A 13,477-nucleotide genomic window follows, 5' to 3' on the forward strand; every position below is an offset into this window, starting at 1 on the left:
CTACTCCCATTTTACAGTAAGTAGGGGAACCATGATTCCTATTTATGTTGACTTGGCTTCTAAGCTGCATGGCCCTGGGACATGGAGTAGTGCCATGTGATTAATTATATGCCCTGTGAAATACAGAGTTTTATCCTCAGGCCAGTTGCCCATTCCAGCCCCTCACCCCCACTCCACTGGTGGTGATCTTCCCTCCCTCCCCAAACCATGGGGTTCCCACAGTTGAGTACAAGAGACAATTTGCTCCACATTGACCCTTTGGGGATGGGGATGGGGCATTGATAGGACAAGGCAAGGTAAGGGACAAGGCAGAAGCTGGAATTAAGGCCCAGTTGAGAAAAGCCACATATTGGTGCCTCAGGCCTCCCCCTTCTCTGTGACCACCAGGGGGCAGCCCTTGCCTTGCCATGGCACCACATTTCCACAGCCTCTGGTTAGATGGCCCTGAGGAGGCAGCCACTCCACTAAAAGAGAGTGGCTGAGTCACTCCTTCCCAGATTGTGAGGTACCGTGCTTGTCTAGGTGGTTCAGAGAGGTTCAATAATTTGTTCAAGATTATGTAACTAGTTTGTAGGGGAGCTGATCACAGCCTGACTTCAAGCCAGCATTCTTTTTTTTTTTTTTTTTTTTTTGCGGTACGCAGGCCTCTCACTGTTGCGGAGCACAGGCTCCGGACGCGCAGGCTCAGCGGCCATGGCTCATGGGCCCAGCCGCTCCACGGCATGTGGGATCTTCCCGGACCGGGGCACGAACCTGTGTCCCCTACATCGGCAGACTCTCAACCACTGCGCCACCAGGGAAGCCCCGAGCCAGCATTCTTAACCATAAAATTACTACTTCTCCAAAAATGCTCCAAATCACTGCAGTGGAGATTAGGACTGCACAATCTATGGATGTATTGTGAAACAGCGAGAAACTCGGCCAGAAAGAAAGAATATGTACTGATATAAAAGGAGCCAGAGGGAAAATGTGTGGCGAGGGCTGGGCAGGCTTCACCCGGCATATTACACATCATCCTCTTTTCTCTGTGCTGTGTTATCTCATGTAGGTGTGTAATGCATGTACAAGAGTGTGTTGCATACTCTTGTACTAATCCCTGCATAACCTTGGAGTTATGTGTAACATAATGTGTATTTCATTTGGGTTTGTCAAAATGCATTTCACGTAATGGGGGCACTTTGTGATTTCTCAATAAATGTTAGCTAAATAATGAATAAAATAAAAAATGAGTGAATTGACCAGTGGGTGATAAATCTGTGCAGAACACACCTGGTAAAGCAGACCTCTGCAAGAGGTGTATTCCTTTAATGGGGATCTGAATGTGAATGCATCCAAACTTCCCCATCAGTGGCACTCACTCTGCCAATCCACCCAAGTCAACACATCCTAAGCGAAACAGACAAAGTCCCTGGCAACTCCCTGTCGCCACGACCAATCAGCTGACTTCTGCTAATCCTCTCATTTATAGAATTTCTAGAGCAGCCCTGGGGGAGGGCCGGACTCGAAGGAAGGGAATGGATAGGGTGGACCTGGGCGCTATTGAGCCAAGGGGAGGGGAAGTAGGTTAGCTCTGAGCCCAGATAAGGCTCTTGGAGGCTGATTCTTGGTAAAGGGTTGGTCTTCTTGAACCTCACAAGATAGGGGAACCACATCCTGGTCTCACCTATCCACCCACCCACCCTAGCATGACCGGCCATCTAAGCCCCCCCTCCCCCTCAAACACTTAGGCAACATGCGCACATGCTGCCCCCACCTCCTAGTGACCCAGATACCCCCATCAGCAGCATCCTCTTTCCTCAGGGAGGCATGCGTCTGATGCCCCAGGCCCTGGGGTGTTGAGGTCCTTTGTAAGTGATGTGTCAGTCCTGTGTGTCACAGGAAGCTCCCCACCCCCATCCAGTGACCAAAGTCCTGGTCAGAACTAGTGGGTCGTTTTCCTCCACCCAGACCTCACTGCTCATGTCCCCCTCGTCAACAGGAACACCCTTCGACATGGCCCGGATGCTGTTCCTCATCTTCATCACGGTCCATCCAGGTGACAGGGGTTTCTCCCAGGACCCTGAAGGGTGTGGGGCTGGGAGGATGGAGGATGGGGGAGGCTGGACATAGATGTCCCGGGGGAGCAGGTTGGGTGGGGGCTGAAAGCAGGGCATCCCTCAATAAAGCTGATACCCAGTGGGCTTCCCCACTTCGCGGTTCCCTCCATGTCACCCACTGGGAAGGTCATTCCCCAGCTTCCATCCTAAAACTCTTCCTTTCCAGCCACGTTCCTAACAAGATAAAGTTTAAAGAACCAGTAAAAAAGGGCTTGAAGGAAGGAAGGGCTTGAAGGAAGGGGTCAAATCTTTTTAAGGGGTCAGTTTTAATTCGATGAGTTTAATAAACTTATTAAACAAGGCTTATTATCTAGGGTCTAGATATAATTAGGAGTTTAGGAGATCTAATTAAATCTAAGTTAAGTTTCTTAATGAAACTGATTTTAATTGTCAGACATATTCATTGACTAAATTCAGTGTGGATTCCAGACCAGCATCAGCGTCAGCAGGGACCTAGGGCAAATTCTCAGGACCCACTCCAGACCCACTGAATAAAAAATTCTGGGAGTGGGGCCTGGGAATCTGTTTTAACAAGCACTCCAGGTGATTCCAACGTGCTCTCAAGTTTGAGAATCACTGAAATAGAAGACTGATTGGTAAATTTCATTAACTAGAGAATTTAATCAAGAATTTTAATAATTGGTTTAATTCATCATTTCAGATAAGATAAATAGGGATCCCAAGCAATTATAGCCATATCTTCACCTGGAGATTTAATTAGTTAATGCTCTTTTTTTTTTTTTTTTTTTTGCCGTACGTGGGCCTCTCACTGTTGTGGCCTCTCCCGCTGCGGAGCACAGGCTCCGGACGTCCAGGCTCAGCGGCCATGGCTCACGGGCCCAGCCTCTCCGCGGCATGTGGGATCTTCCCGGACCGGGGCACGAACCCGTGTCCCCTGCATCGGCAGGCGGACTCTCAACCACTGTGCCACCAGGGAAGCCCTAGTTAATGCTCTTTAACAACAACAACAACAACAACAAAAAAGTAGCAAGGATGGTATGCAACAGAATGCTATTAGTACTAAGATAATACCTGGAATAATATAATTAATGGTATTAGTTAACTAGGCAGCCACATTCATGAATGAGCTTCACTTTCACTGTGACAAGTTAAATTTCAGCAAAATGTTACTAGTGAATGGAACTGGAGAATGATGGGAGAGGGTGAGGGTGAGAGTTGGTATGGGAAAGAATTTGAAAAACAATTTAATAAGCAATGTTAAGAAATTAGATTGGTAAAGAGGAAAGGCTTAATGAGACATCTGAAGTGCTCGTCCCTCTGGGCCCTCTGTGGGTGGGGTACAGCAGGGATAGTCTACTGCAAGCTCTCTTGTCTTTTCTCTTTGGAGTAATTGGGGAGGCGTTTCTCTGGGTCTTCTCTCTGCCCCCAGGATCCTGTGCTCTCTGGGTGTCCCAGCCCCCTGAGATCCGTACCCAGGAGGGCAGCCCTGCCTTCCTGCCCTGTTCCTTCAATGCCAGCCAAGGGAAATTGGCCATTGGTTCTGTCACGTGGTACCAGGACAAAGTGGCCCCAGGGAAGGAGGTGAGGAATGAGACCGCAGAGTTCAGGGGCCGCTTGGCCCCTCTTCCGTCTTCCCGTTTCCTCTGTGACCACCAGGCTGAGCTGCACATCTGGGACACCCGAGCCCGTGACGCCGGAGTCTACGTGTGCAGGGTGGAGGTGCTGGGCCTGGGTGTCGGAACAGGGAACGGTACTCTGCTGGTGGTGGAGAAAGGTGAGGTGCTGGGAAGCTGTGCCTCCTTGGCCGGAGGCCCCACTCTCCCTGGTAGTCGAGTCAAGAGTCCTTCCCTGAGGCCCACTATCCTCCCTAAGCCTGTGCACGCTTCTTCCCAGGGCCTCCTTTCCTAAGCCCTTCTCCCCCTCGCCATCCCCACCCACATGCAGGACCTCCTCAGCTAGCTGCCGGCACAGTCTTCCTCCTTCGGGCTGGGTTCTATGCCTTCAGCTTTCTCTCAGTGGCCATGGGCAGCACCATCTATTACCAGGGCAAATGTGAGTAGTGGAGCCGGGACAATGGGCGCAGAGGTGGGAGGGGCACTGAGAGGGCTGGAGCAGGTGGAGACAGAGACCACGAAGAGAAGCAGGCTGCTACTGAGCTACTCCTGTGGCCTCTCCACCAGGCCACTGTCACATGGGAACACACTGCCACTCCTTGGATGGCCTCTGATGAGTGATTTCAGACCCCAGTGATCCCAAGTTCTTCAAGATACCCCCCAATAAATCCCTCTCTGCCCCACCATTAACTCCTTTTGTGTATTTCTTGCTCTAGATGACCCAATGTGCCCTGTTCTGGGTTCTCCCAACTCTTACTCTGCCTTCCACCAAGTCTGGTCTGGAAAGGTCCAAGGAGGGAGCTTCCCAGGACTGTGCCTAGAGTCCCCTCCCACCATCATCCTGAGACTCAACACACCTCCTTCTCCCACCCAGGAGGCTAAGGCCTTTGTCCTGAGAAAAGTGGACTATTAGACATGATTAGCTCTACTTCTCAGTGGCCCACAGACAAATGCTTTTTTCTGGCCTTCAGGGGAGCCTGGGTCCCTAAACACCCTTCTTCACCCAGTGGATCCCTGGTGGGTAAGAATGGGTGGGAGGGTAAGTTGCTTAGGTCTTGATGGTGGCCCTGTTGAGCTGGGGCTTGAGGTAGATGGAGAAGCCTGAGACACAGAGGGTGGCGAGACCACGGTCTTTACTGGGTGTTTACTGGTCTTTACAGCATGGCCCTGACCAACCGCCTGGGTTGGACGAGGCGTCTGGGGGTGCTCAGACCGGTTTGTTCTTGGCAATGCAGGCGTAGTCCGTGCTGGGGTCCTCCTTGCTGCCTTCCCTTTCTTGGTTGCCGAGGTCAGGTCCCTCCCGTTCAGGCAGCCTCAGCAGGGACGCATAGTGGAGCTCCTGTTGCGAGAGCTGGGCCTGGGGCCGGGACAGAGGGTGCTGACAGGAGGTCCCCAGGAGCCTCCCTCCCCTGACGCTGCCCTCTGAGTTCTCACTGCTCCCCTGCCCCGCTTTCTTACCTCATTGCCTCTGTTTGCGCGCTCTCTCCCTCTCTCTCTGTCTCCCTCTCTTGTCCTTGCCCTTGTGTCTCTCTTACCCTCTCGCCCTCCCCCTCTATCACTCTTAATCTCCTTCTCTTACTTTTTCTCCTGATTCCTCTCATTTTCCCTGTGTCTCTCTCATTCTCTCTCTGATTTTTGCCTCTCACTTTTGTCTCTCTCTCCCTCATTTCTTCCTCTCTCTCCTTTCTGTCTTATTTCTTCTTTCCATCTCTACCCCTTTCCTTTCCTCTCTTCTTCTCAGCCCTTACTTCCCTCTTTCTGCTTCTCTCTTACTTCCTCTGTCTCTCTGTCTCTCCGGCTCGTTTCTCCCTCTTCTCCTGCCCCCCAACCTCAGCCCCCACTTGTTGCCCCATCACGCACTTCCCTGCCCCAGACTCACCCAGCTCCTCTCCAGCCTCCTCACTGGAAGAAAAGAAGAAGCTCGGCTTGGCCCTTGTCTCCCTTGTGCCACCTCCAGCCCTCCTCGCCCACTCTCCCCACCCCCAGCAGGTGTTTCCTCACTTGCCAACCTCCCTGTGGTTCCCACAGCCAAAAGCCAAGGTCCCTCTCTTTGGACACTCTCCCCTCCCCTCTCCACCCCCCAACTTCTACCCCCTTCCTCAGGCAGGAGGGACCAGTCAGGGTTGATGGGGGCGTCTGGGAGCACAGGAGGAAAGGGTGTGTGGGGGACGGCACAGGGTCTTGCCCGGGGGTGAGGGGTGAGGGGGTAAGAGGGAGGTGAGGGTGGGGTTCACCTCTCCCACGGAGCCGACACAGGCAGACGGACAGAATGACCATGACGAGGAACAGAAGCACCCCCAGCCCTAGGCCCCCATATAGGTAAGGGCATATGTCTGCAGGGAAAAGGGGTGAGTGTCAGAGAGCCCATTTCTCTCTGCAGCTTACCCCGTCCTCCTTGTTGGTCGGGGATCTCAGCTTCTTTCTCCAACAGTTTTAGAGACAGAAAACCATCCTTTCAGAGGTTCTTCACCCCAGACTGTGTTCCCTCACCTCCTCCCAGAGGTGGCCATGACTCATCAGTTAACTCGCTCGTCCCCGAGACCACTCGCCCCTCAGAAACCTCCCACCGCATTGCTGCCCTCTCTGGGCCTCCCCATGAAGCCCCTTGTCTGCTGCACTGGCTGGCCCCAAGAGACCCTGGCCACCTACCCACGACCCGCGCACACACCGCTTTTTATCCACTGTTCCCTGTGCACCACAACCCTCCCTGAGCGGAGGGTTACCTTACCTTTTGTCCCACAAATTTTCATTAGGTTGGGGACTGAAGACTAGCCTGCAGGTTGGGAAACCTAGCGCTGCTCTTCCAGGCTAAATGGCCTGGGGTGAGTCACGTGCCCCAAGTTCCTCATCTGTAAAGTCTGGGGCCCCTGTTACAATCGTTTCCCAGGCTGAGGAGCCTTAGCTATGTGCCAACCCTGAACTGGGCTCTTTCTATTCGTCACTGCTAATCCCCATAACAATGTAGGGTATTGTGCCCATTTCCTTGGTGAAGGACCTGAGACTCGAGGCTGGACTCCGACAAGGACGTCCAGCCCAGAAGTGGCAGAGCTGGGGTTCAAGGCCAGCTCTGTCCAGCTCCAGAGCCCACTCTGTTTCTCCGACCCTAGGCTGACCAGCTGGTTCATAGGGGCCTCTCCAGCACTGGATAGTTCTAGTTTCTGGTGAGGGGGCTGAGGCAGGAGCTGGGGTCTGGAGGGTGCGTGGCGACTGGTGGGAAAATAGGGAAGGTGGTGTCCAGCGCCACCTGGCACCTACGGCCGCTCCCTCAGCCCCAGAGCAACTTGGGAAAGGGGGGCCCCCCGCTTGGCTGGTGTGGAGAGCCGCTTCCCTTGGGCAGATACTGCTGGGGCTGAAGGGGGGCATGGAGGAGCGTCTGGGGCCCATAACTTCCCCTCAGGCACTTCCTGCCCTACAACCACTGGTTCCTGTTTGAGGGTGAAGAGGGGGCCGCTGACTTCATCCAGAGCCAGAGGCAGTGACCAGGGTGTGGAAACTGAGACCATCCTGGTGGCCACGGTGGGGGGGGGGTGGCGGCAGAAGTGGATTGTTTGCAGATCTTTGGGAAGCGGAGACAGAGGCCAGACAGGATCCCCCCAGGGCCCAGGGAACCTCAAAGCCATATTCTCCCTTCCTTCACCTTAGACTCACCTCACTCTGGGGGTGACTGTCCCCTCCCTGGGTTTCCTTCATGAGGGTTCCCTGCTCTCGCCCAGCTTACCTAGAGTCTGTGGCCTGCGGTTGGACAGACTCCTGACTGACCGGAGCTGCCTGGGTAAAGTGTTGCCACCTCAGACATTCCTGCCCCTCCTCTGGTTTAACTTCTCCCCCAGCCTGGGTGCCTCCCTAGCATTGTTAGGAGAGGAGGTTAGGCTTTGAGGGTTAGGGTTACAACATCTTTTCCTTTCAGGCTCCTAGGACTATAATTCAGCCTGTGATCCCTGTCAGCTCCAGCCATCCTATTTTTTAAAATTTATTTATTTATTTTTGCGGTACGCGGGCCTCTCACTGTTGTGGCCTCGCCCGTTGCGGAGCACAGGCTCCAGATGCGCGGGTCAGTGGCCATGGCTCACAGGCCCAGCCGCTCCGCGGCATGTGGGATCTTCCCGGACCGGGGCACGAACCCGTGTCCCCTGCATCGGCAGGCGGACTCTCAACCACTGCGCCACCAGGAAAGCCCTCCAGCCATCCTATTGATCCCGCAAGTCGTCAGTGATCATATCCCTTCTAGGTGCCTTCCCTGATTCACTTTTCCCAATTACACTGTGTCGCTGAGAGCTCATGATCCTGGTATGTGTGGACACACACTCCAGCTCCCAAGGCAGACTGGGAGTTCCAGTGGATTTGGGTAACTCTCCTGGTATTCTGGGGCTGTGTCTAACAGGGCACTTGGCTGACTGATTAACAAACAGGAGAGTCAGAGACAGCCAGACTAGATCGACATGAGCACTGCTGATAGATCTAGGACAGAAAGTTGATGACAAGTTGGTGTTGGGAAAAGAGGTGTGGGCAATCCAGGTGGCCTTCCTGCAGCGAGCAACATTCTGATATTGAGCACAAAAGTAAGGGTGGTAGTCCAAGGACCTAGATGAAGGCCTCATAGTGGCACTGTGATGGAGAGGGAGATAAATGCTGGAGGATGGCACACCTAGTCCTTGAGGAGGGTGAAGACTTGGGAGCTCATGTGGAAGCAAGGACTGAAGAGGAGATCTGGTGCCTGGGCCCATAAGCATTTGCATTTCCTTCTCCAGATTCAGAAATTTTCTGCTACTTCCTTCCCTTCTCCCATCCACAGTGTTCCCACGCAGGACAGTAGGAAAATATTGTTTCAAAATGTTTTATTATTAAAACATTCAAACATAGAAAAAAATTGAAAGAATTGTACAGTGAACCTATCCCTACCACCTAGATTCTACAATTAATATTCTTCTATATATTTGCTTTATCACATATCTATCAATCCATCTCATTTTTTGATACCTTTCAAAGTTGCAAACATCAGTACATTTTACCTCTAAACCCTTTACCATGCTTATCATTGACTCAAGTTCAGTATTTGTTTCCCTATTCTTTTTTGGGGGGAGTGAGGAAGGTAAGATTTACATACCCTGAAATGGACAAATCTGAAGTCAGTACTCAGTTTTTAAACTGTCTTGTGGTTAACGGTATGGAGCCAGACTGCCTGGGTTCAAATCCTGTCTCTGCTACTACTGTGTGACCTTCCACAAGTTCTTTAACTTCTCTGTGCCTCAGTTTCCTCTTAGAGTTTTTTGAAATAAATTTATTTATTTTATTTATTTATTTTTGGCTGCGTTGGGTCTCCTTTGCTGTGCACGGGCTTTCTCTGGTTGCGGCGAGTGGGGGCTACTCTTCATTGCGGTGCACCGGCTTCTCAATGCGGTGGCTTCTCTTGTCTCAGAGCCTGTGATTCTTAACCACTGCGTCATCAGGGAAGCTCCCCTCTTAAGAGTTTTTATCAGGATTAAAAGCATTATTATAGGACTTCCCTGGAGGTCCAGTGGTTAAGAATCCACGCTTCCACCGCAGGGGGCACGGGTTTGATCCCTAGTTGGGGAACTAAGATCCCGCATGCCACGCCGTGTGGCCAAAAAGAAAGGAAGGAAGGAAGGAAGAAAGAAAGAAAGAAAGAAAGAAAGAGAGAAAGAAAGAAAAAGAAAGAAAGAAAGAAAGAAAGAAGGAAGGAAGGAAGGAAGGAAAGAAAGAAAAAGGAAGGAAGAAAGAAAGAGCATTATTATATATAAAGTGTGTAGGTTAGTGGCAGGCACATACCAAATGCTATCTGGATATTAGCTATGTTGTTATTATTATTACCTGAACACACAGAGATAGCAAGAAGGGGAAATGATCTGGGACCACCTCCAACTTTCTTGACCTGGTTTTTCCTCCCTTCAACTCCTACTGCTCTGCCGACTACACCATTCATTTGGTCCTTACTGCTTTGTTTTGCTTACTCATTCATCCTTTTTTCCTTTCTTCACTTAACACTTAGTCAGCATCTACTAAATGGATGGAGCCATTCTAGACTGTGAAGCTCTTTGGGGGTGGATGCCTCATTGCTCTCCTGTCTACACTCTGTGTAGCAAGGGAGGTAATACTCTATTTCCATCCCTCCTCAGTGAGTTAATAGTCAGTGGTGAGGCTGAGGCCCCCTTCAGCTGCCATCACCGTGGACTGGCTTAACTCTGCCTTTCTCACCTAGCTCTGGGGGCTTGGAGGGCACAAGGTAATGGGAGGAGGAGGTCAGTCCAGTGTGGGGACAGGTTCTTCTTTGGAACCTAGACATCCATCCCTGAAGACTCCAGTTCTGGTCCTCCTATTCCAGCCCTTGACCTCAGGGATATGGATGCAGCCCTCCCTCCAGCACCCACCTCTGGGGTGCAGAAGAATGCAGACCAGGGACTTCCCTGGTGGCACAGTGGTTAAGAATCCACCTGCCAATGCAGGGGACACGGGTTCAATGCCTGGTCCGGGAAGATCCCACATGCTGCAGAGCAACTAAGCCTGTGTGCCACAACTACTGAGCCTGCGCTCTAGAGCCTGCGAGCCTGCGTACCACAACTACTGAAGCCCGCGTGCCCATTTCCCGTTCTCCGCAACAAGAGAAGCCACTGCAATGAGAAGCCCGTGCACCGCAACGAAGAGTAGCCCCTGCTCGCCGCAACTAGAGAAAGCCTGTGCAGCAAAGAAGACCCAGCGCAGCCAAAATCAATCAATCAATCACTTAATTAATTTAAAAAAAAGAAGAATAATGCAGACCACACTAGCAATCTGGAGTTCTGTGTTCTCATTGCAGCTGCCTGACTTTCTGCAAGCTAGCTTCCCTCTCTGGGCCTCAGTTTCCCTTCCCACTGAGTCAGAAGATCTCTAAGGCCCCCTCCAGCTCTACCCTGAATGCCTGTCTCTTCACCCCAGCTCCCTCCCCAGTTCAGAGAACCCAGGCATCCAGCTGCCCCACCCTAGCTCTGGGTAAACAGGAAGCAGGGTGAGGGGAGCAGGGGTGTTCGGAAAGTCCCAGCCAGGTGTGTGGGTCTACAGGGAGGGGGTGGCCCCACCCCTGAGGTATGAAAGCCCCCCTGCCCTGGCCCTGGCTCAGTCTCAATGGGGGCGCTGGGGCTGGAGTGCCGGGGTAGGCGGCCCCAGGGGAAGGGATGCCTCCTGCTGGCTGTCGCAGGAGCCGCTTCCCTGGTGACCCTCCTGCTGGCTGTGCCTATCACTGTTCTGGCTGTGCTGGCCTTGGTGCCCCAGGAGCAGGGCGGACTGGTGAGTGGCTGCCACAAATCCTCCAAGGGCCTCACCTCTGGCTGTGCCTCTTGCCTCTTCCTGCTCAGCTGGCTTGGCTGTCCCCCAGTGGGGATGTCTCCTCTGTCTCTTTGCTGGTCCTCTTTCCACGTTCCTGTGATGCTGCTGTGCCCTGATGTCACCAAGCCCCTTTCTGGTTGTCTGTATGTCTCTTCTCCTCTTCCCAAGACATACTTGGGCCTCTGTCTCTCTGCCCAAGTACAGATGCCTTACTTGTTCTCCATTCCAGGGAGGTGTGTTTTGAGGCTGGGGCTGGTGGGAGAAACCCCAAGTCGAGCTTGCATCTATGTTGGGAATGGGGGGGGTGGGGTTGGCATCAGCTAAGACTGAACTCTGGGCCCTGTGACCCCACCCACTCAGGTAACAGGGACCGCTGACCCAGGCGCCCAAGCACAGGCCCATCAGCGATTTGGTAAGAGCCGACCACCTCCCCCTCCCCTGCTTCTGCCCCTCAGGGACTCCCAGCTCCCATCCATCAGCATCCCCAGATACTCTCTTCCTCCAGGAATCCAGGTGCCCCATCCCTGGGCCCTGGCACCTTGTCCTCTCAAGGTGACTACACGTGGGTGGCTGCCCTGCCCCCAACCGTGGACTCTTCGCCCCTTCCAGAGTCCCGGGAGTTGCCGGTGGAGGAGGAGGCAGAAACAGATCTCAGCCCCAGGCTCCCGGCTGCCCACCTCATTGGTAAGGATCTCATAGACCTGAAGAGTCCAAGGGTGCCAGTTCTGCTCGCCCACAGTTAGAGTCCCTTTGCTCTGTTACTGCCGTGCTGGGTAGCCCACCTGCTTCACCGCTGCTATAGTACGCACTCTTCTGCTCGCCCAGCATTCTAGCTTCTCGCTTTCCCCCTCCGTCGGAGGAGTCAAAACCCGGCCTGGATCTCCCCACCACAGCGCTCTGTACCGCACACCCAGGTGCCCTCAGTCCCAACTCGTACTCATTGCAGAGAGAGCGCCATCACCCCGCTCCCCCAGCCCGGCTGGACTCCTGCAGTGGGTTAAAAGCCCCAACTGTCCCTCAGGCCCACCCTCCCAGAAGTCCCAGGCCTGGATCGCTCCTTTCAGGATCGGATTTCCGAGAGCCAACTGGCCCGTTTCTCCGCAGGCGCTTGGACCACGGGGCAGGGGCTAGGCTGGGAGGCGAAGAAAGAAGAGGCGTTTCTGAGGAGCGGGACGCAGTTCTCGGGCGCCGAGGGGCTGGCCCTCCCGCAGGATGGCCTCTATTACCTCTACTGTCACGTCGGCTACCGGGGCCGGGCGCCCCCTCCCGGCGGGGACCCCCTGGACCGCTCCGTCACGCTGCTCAGTCGGCTGTACCGGGCGGGGGGCGCCTATGGATCGGGGAGTCCCGAGCTACTGCTCGAGGGCGCGGAGACCGTGAGCCCGGTCTTGGACCCCGCCCAGAGGCACGAGTACGGGCCTCTCTGGTACACGAGCGTGGGGTTCGGCGGCCTGGTGCAGCTCCGGAGGGGCGAGAGGGTGTACGTCAATATCAGTCACCCCGATATGGTGGACTACAGGAGAGGAAAGACCTTCTTTGGGGCGGTGATGGTGGGGTGAGGGCTACCCACGTCCCTAAAACGACTACTGCATGGTGGGAGTATGTGAACGAATCAGCCTAGATATTGGGGACCCAGACACCAGGGACCCCATGGCCGTGGCGAAAATGGAGAAGACTGTTTGGAAACTGATTTTGAGCCTGGTGAAAATAAAGAAGGTAAAGCTTTAGTGCTGCCGGTACAGATGCTGAGATGCTGACATGTCTTCATTCAGGTCGGGTACACAAATGTTGGTTAAATAGTCTCTGTATTTTCCTGGTGTCTTGAAACAATTCATAACACCTGGCATGGCCTCTGTTCCCTGGGATGGGGATCTGTGGGTCCCACCCACCCCTGCCTCTGAATGGCCTTGCCCCAGCACTAGCCCATTTAGAGGGTAGAAGGAAAGGGCTCTCCACAAAGCCCCAAGCATCTCCAAGCGTCCTGATTCTCAAGGCCACATGGTCCCCGCAGACTCAACACTGCACTCTTCTCTCTTGGGTCCCTCCCGGTAGTGACAGGGGTCATTACCGGGGAAGGCAAGTACCACTCAGAAAGGCCCAGCCAGCAGAGGAAACCCGAAGAGGGCTGATGATGAAGCACTGAGGGGACAGCGTTTCTGCCCTGCTAGCTGCCTGAAGGCCCTGTTAGCCTCAGTCGACTCTTCTCCAGGGGAAGACCCACAGCTCGGGGAGCGGGGCAGTGGGGGTGGGGACCGGGCGTGAAGGGAGGAGGCTGAAGGAGTTGGGAGGGTGGTTGAGAAAGAGAGATGGGGTGGGGATAGTGCCCGAGGACACCAGGGAGAACCGGGGGAGGAGGAAAAACTGATGTCACCTGGCCCTGTCCAGGGTGGGATGGAAGGTCCTCACCCCGCAGTCACACTTCAGGTCCCCTTTCCATGAGTGGGCAAGTGTCGCGGCCCCAGAGTGAGTAACAGCAGCCTCTTCACCCCG

At 53.8% G+C, this 13,477-nt stretch overlaps 3 protein-coding genes across 4 annotated transcripts; 2 read left to right on the forward strand and 1 right to left on the reverse strand.

Moving 5' to 3' along the window:
* Positions 1–1,992: 1,992 nt before the first annotated feature.
* NCR3 (natural cytotoxicity triggering receptor 3) lies at positions 1,993–4,284 on the forward strand (the record flags this gene model as incomplete). Its single annotated transcript, XM_082847627.1, has 4 exons — positions 1,993–2,035; positions 3,487–3,831; positions 4,002–4,109; positions 4,238–4,284. 4 exons carry the CDS (start codon positions 1,993–1,995, stop codon positions 4,282–4,284), a joined length of 543 nt encoding a protein of 180 aa, XP_082703753.1.
* A 502-nt stretch (positions 4,285–4,786) lies between these two features.
* On the reverse strand, positions 4,787–6,470 carry LST1 (leukocyte specific transcript 1). The gene is made up of 4 exons (XM_082847734.1): positions 6,399–6,470; positions 5,905–6,003; positions 5,550–5,572; positions 4,787–5,027 (listed from the first exon to the last, which is right to left on the reverse strand). The coding sequence occupies exons 1-4, from the start codon at positions 6,418–6,420 to the stop codon at positions 4,878–4,880; spliced, it is 294 nt and encodes a 97-aa protein (XP_082703860.1). The 5' UTR covers positions 6,421–6,470; the 3' UTR covers positions 4,787–4,877.
* Positions 6,471–10,749: 4,279 nt separating this feature from the next.
* LTB (lymphotoxin beta) lies at positions 10,750–12,730 on the forward strand (the record flags this gene model as incomplete). Of its 2 annotated transcripts, XM_082848086.1 has the most annotated exons (4): positions 10,750–10,948; positions 11,348–11,399; positions 11,597–11,671; positions 12,092–12,730. In XM_082848086.1, 4 exons carry the CDS (start codon positions 10,787–10,789, stop codon positions 12,544–12,546), a joined length of 744 nt encoding a protein of 247 aa, XP_082704212.1. In that variant the 3' UTR covers positions 12,547–12,730. The 2 variants fall into 2 exon arrangements, with proteins under 2 accessions (XP_082704212.1, XP_082704213.1); XM_082848087.1 differs by lacking the exon at positions 11,348–11,399 and having other exon boundaries at positions 10,787–10,948; positions 12,092–12,262.
* Between the last annotated feature and the right edge of the window lie 747 nt (positions 12,731–13,477).

This window comes from Leucopleurus acutus (assembly GCF_964270905.1).
Source record: "Leucopleurus acutus genome assembly, chromosome: 10".
NCBI lineage: Eukaryota > Metazoa > Chordata > Mammalia > Artiodactyla > Delphinidae > Leucopleurus > Leucopleurus acutus.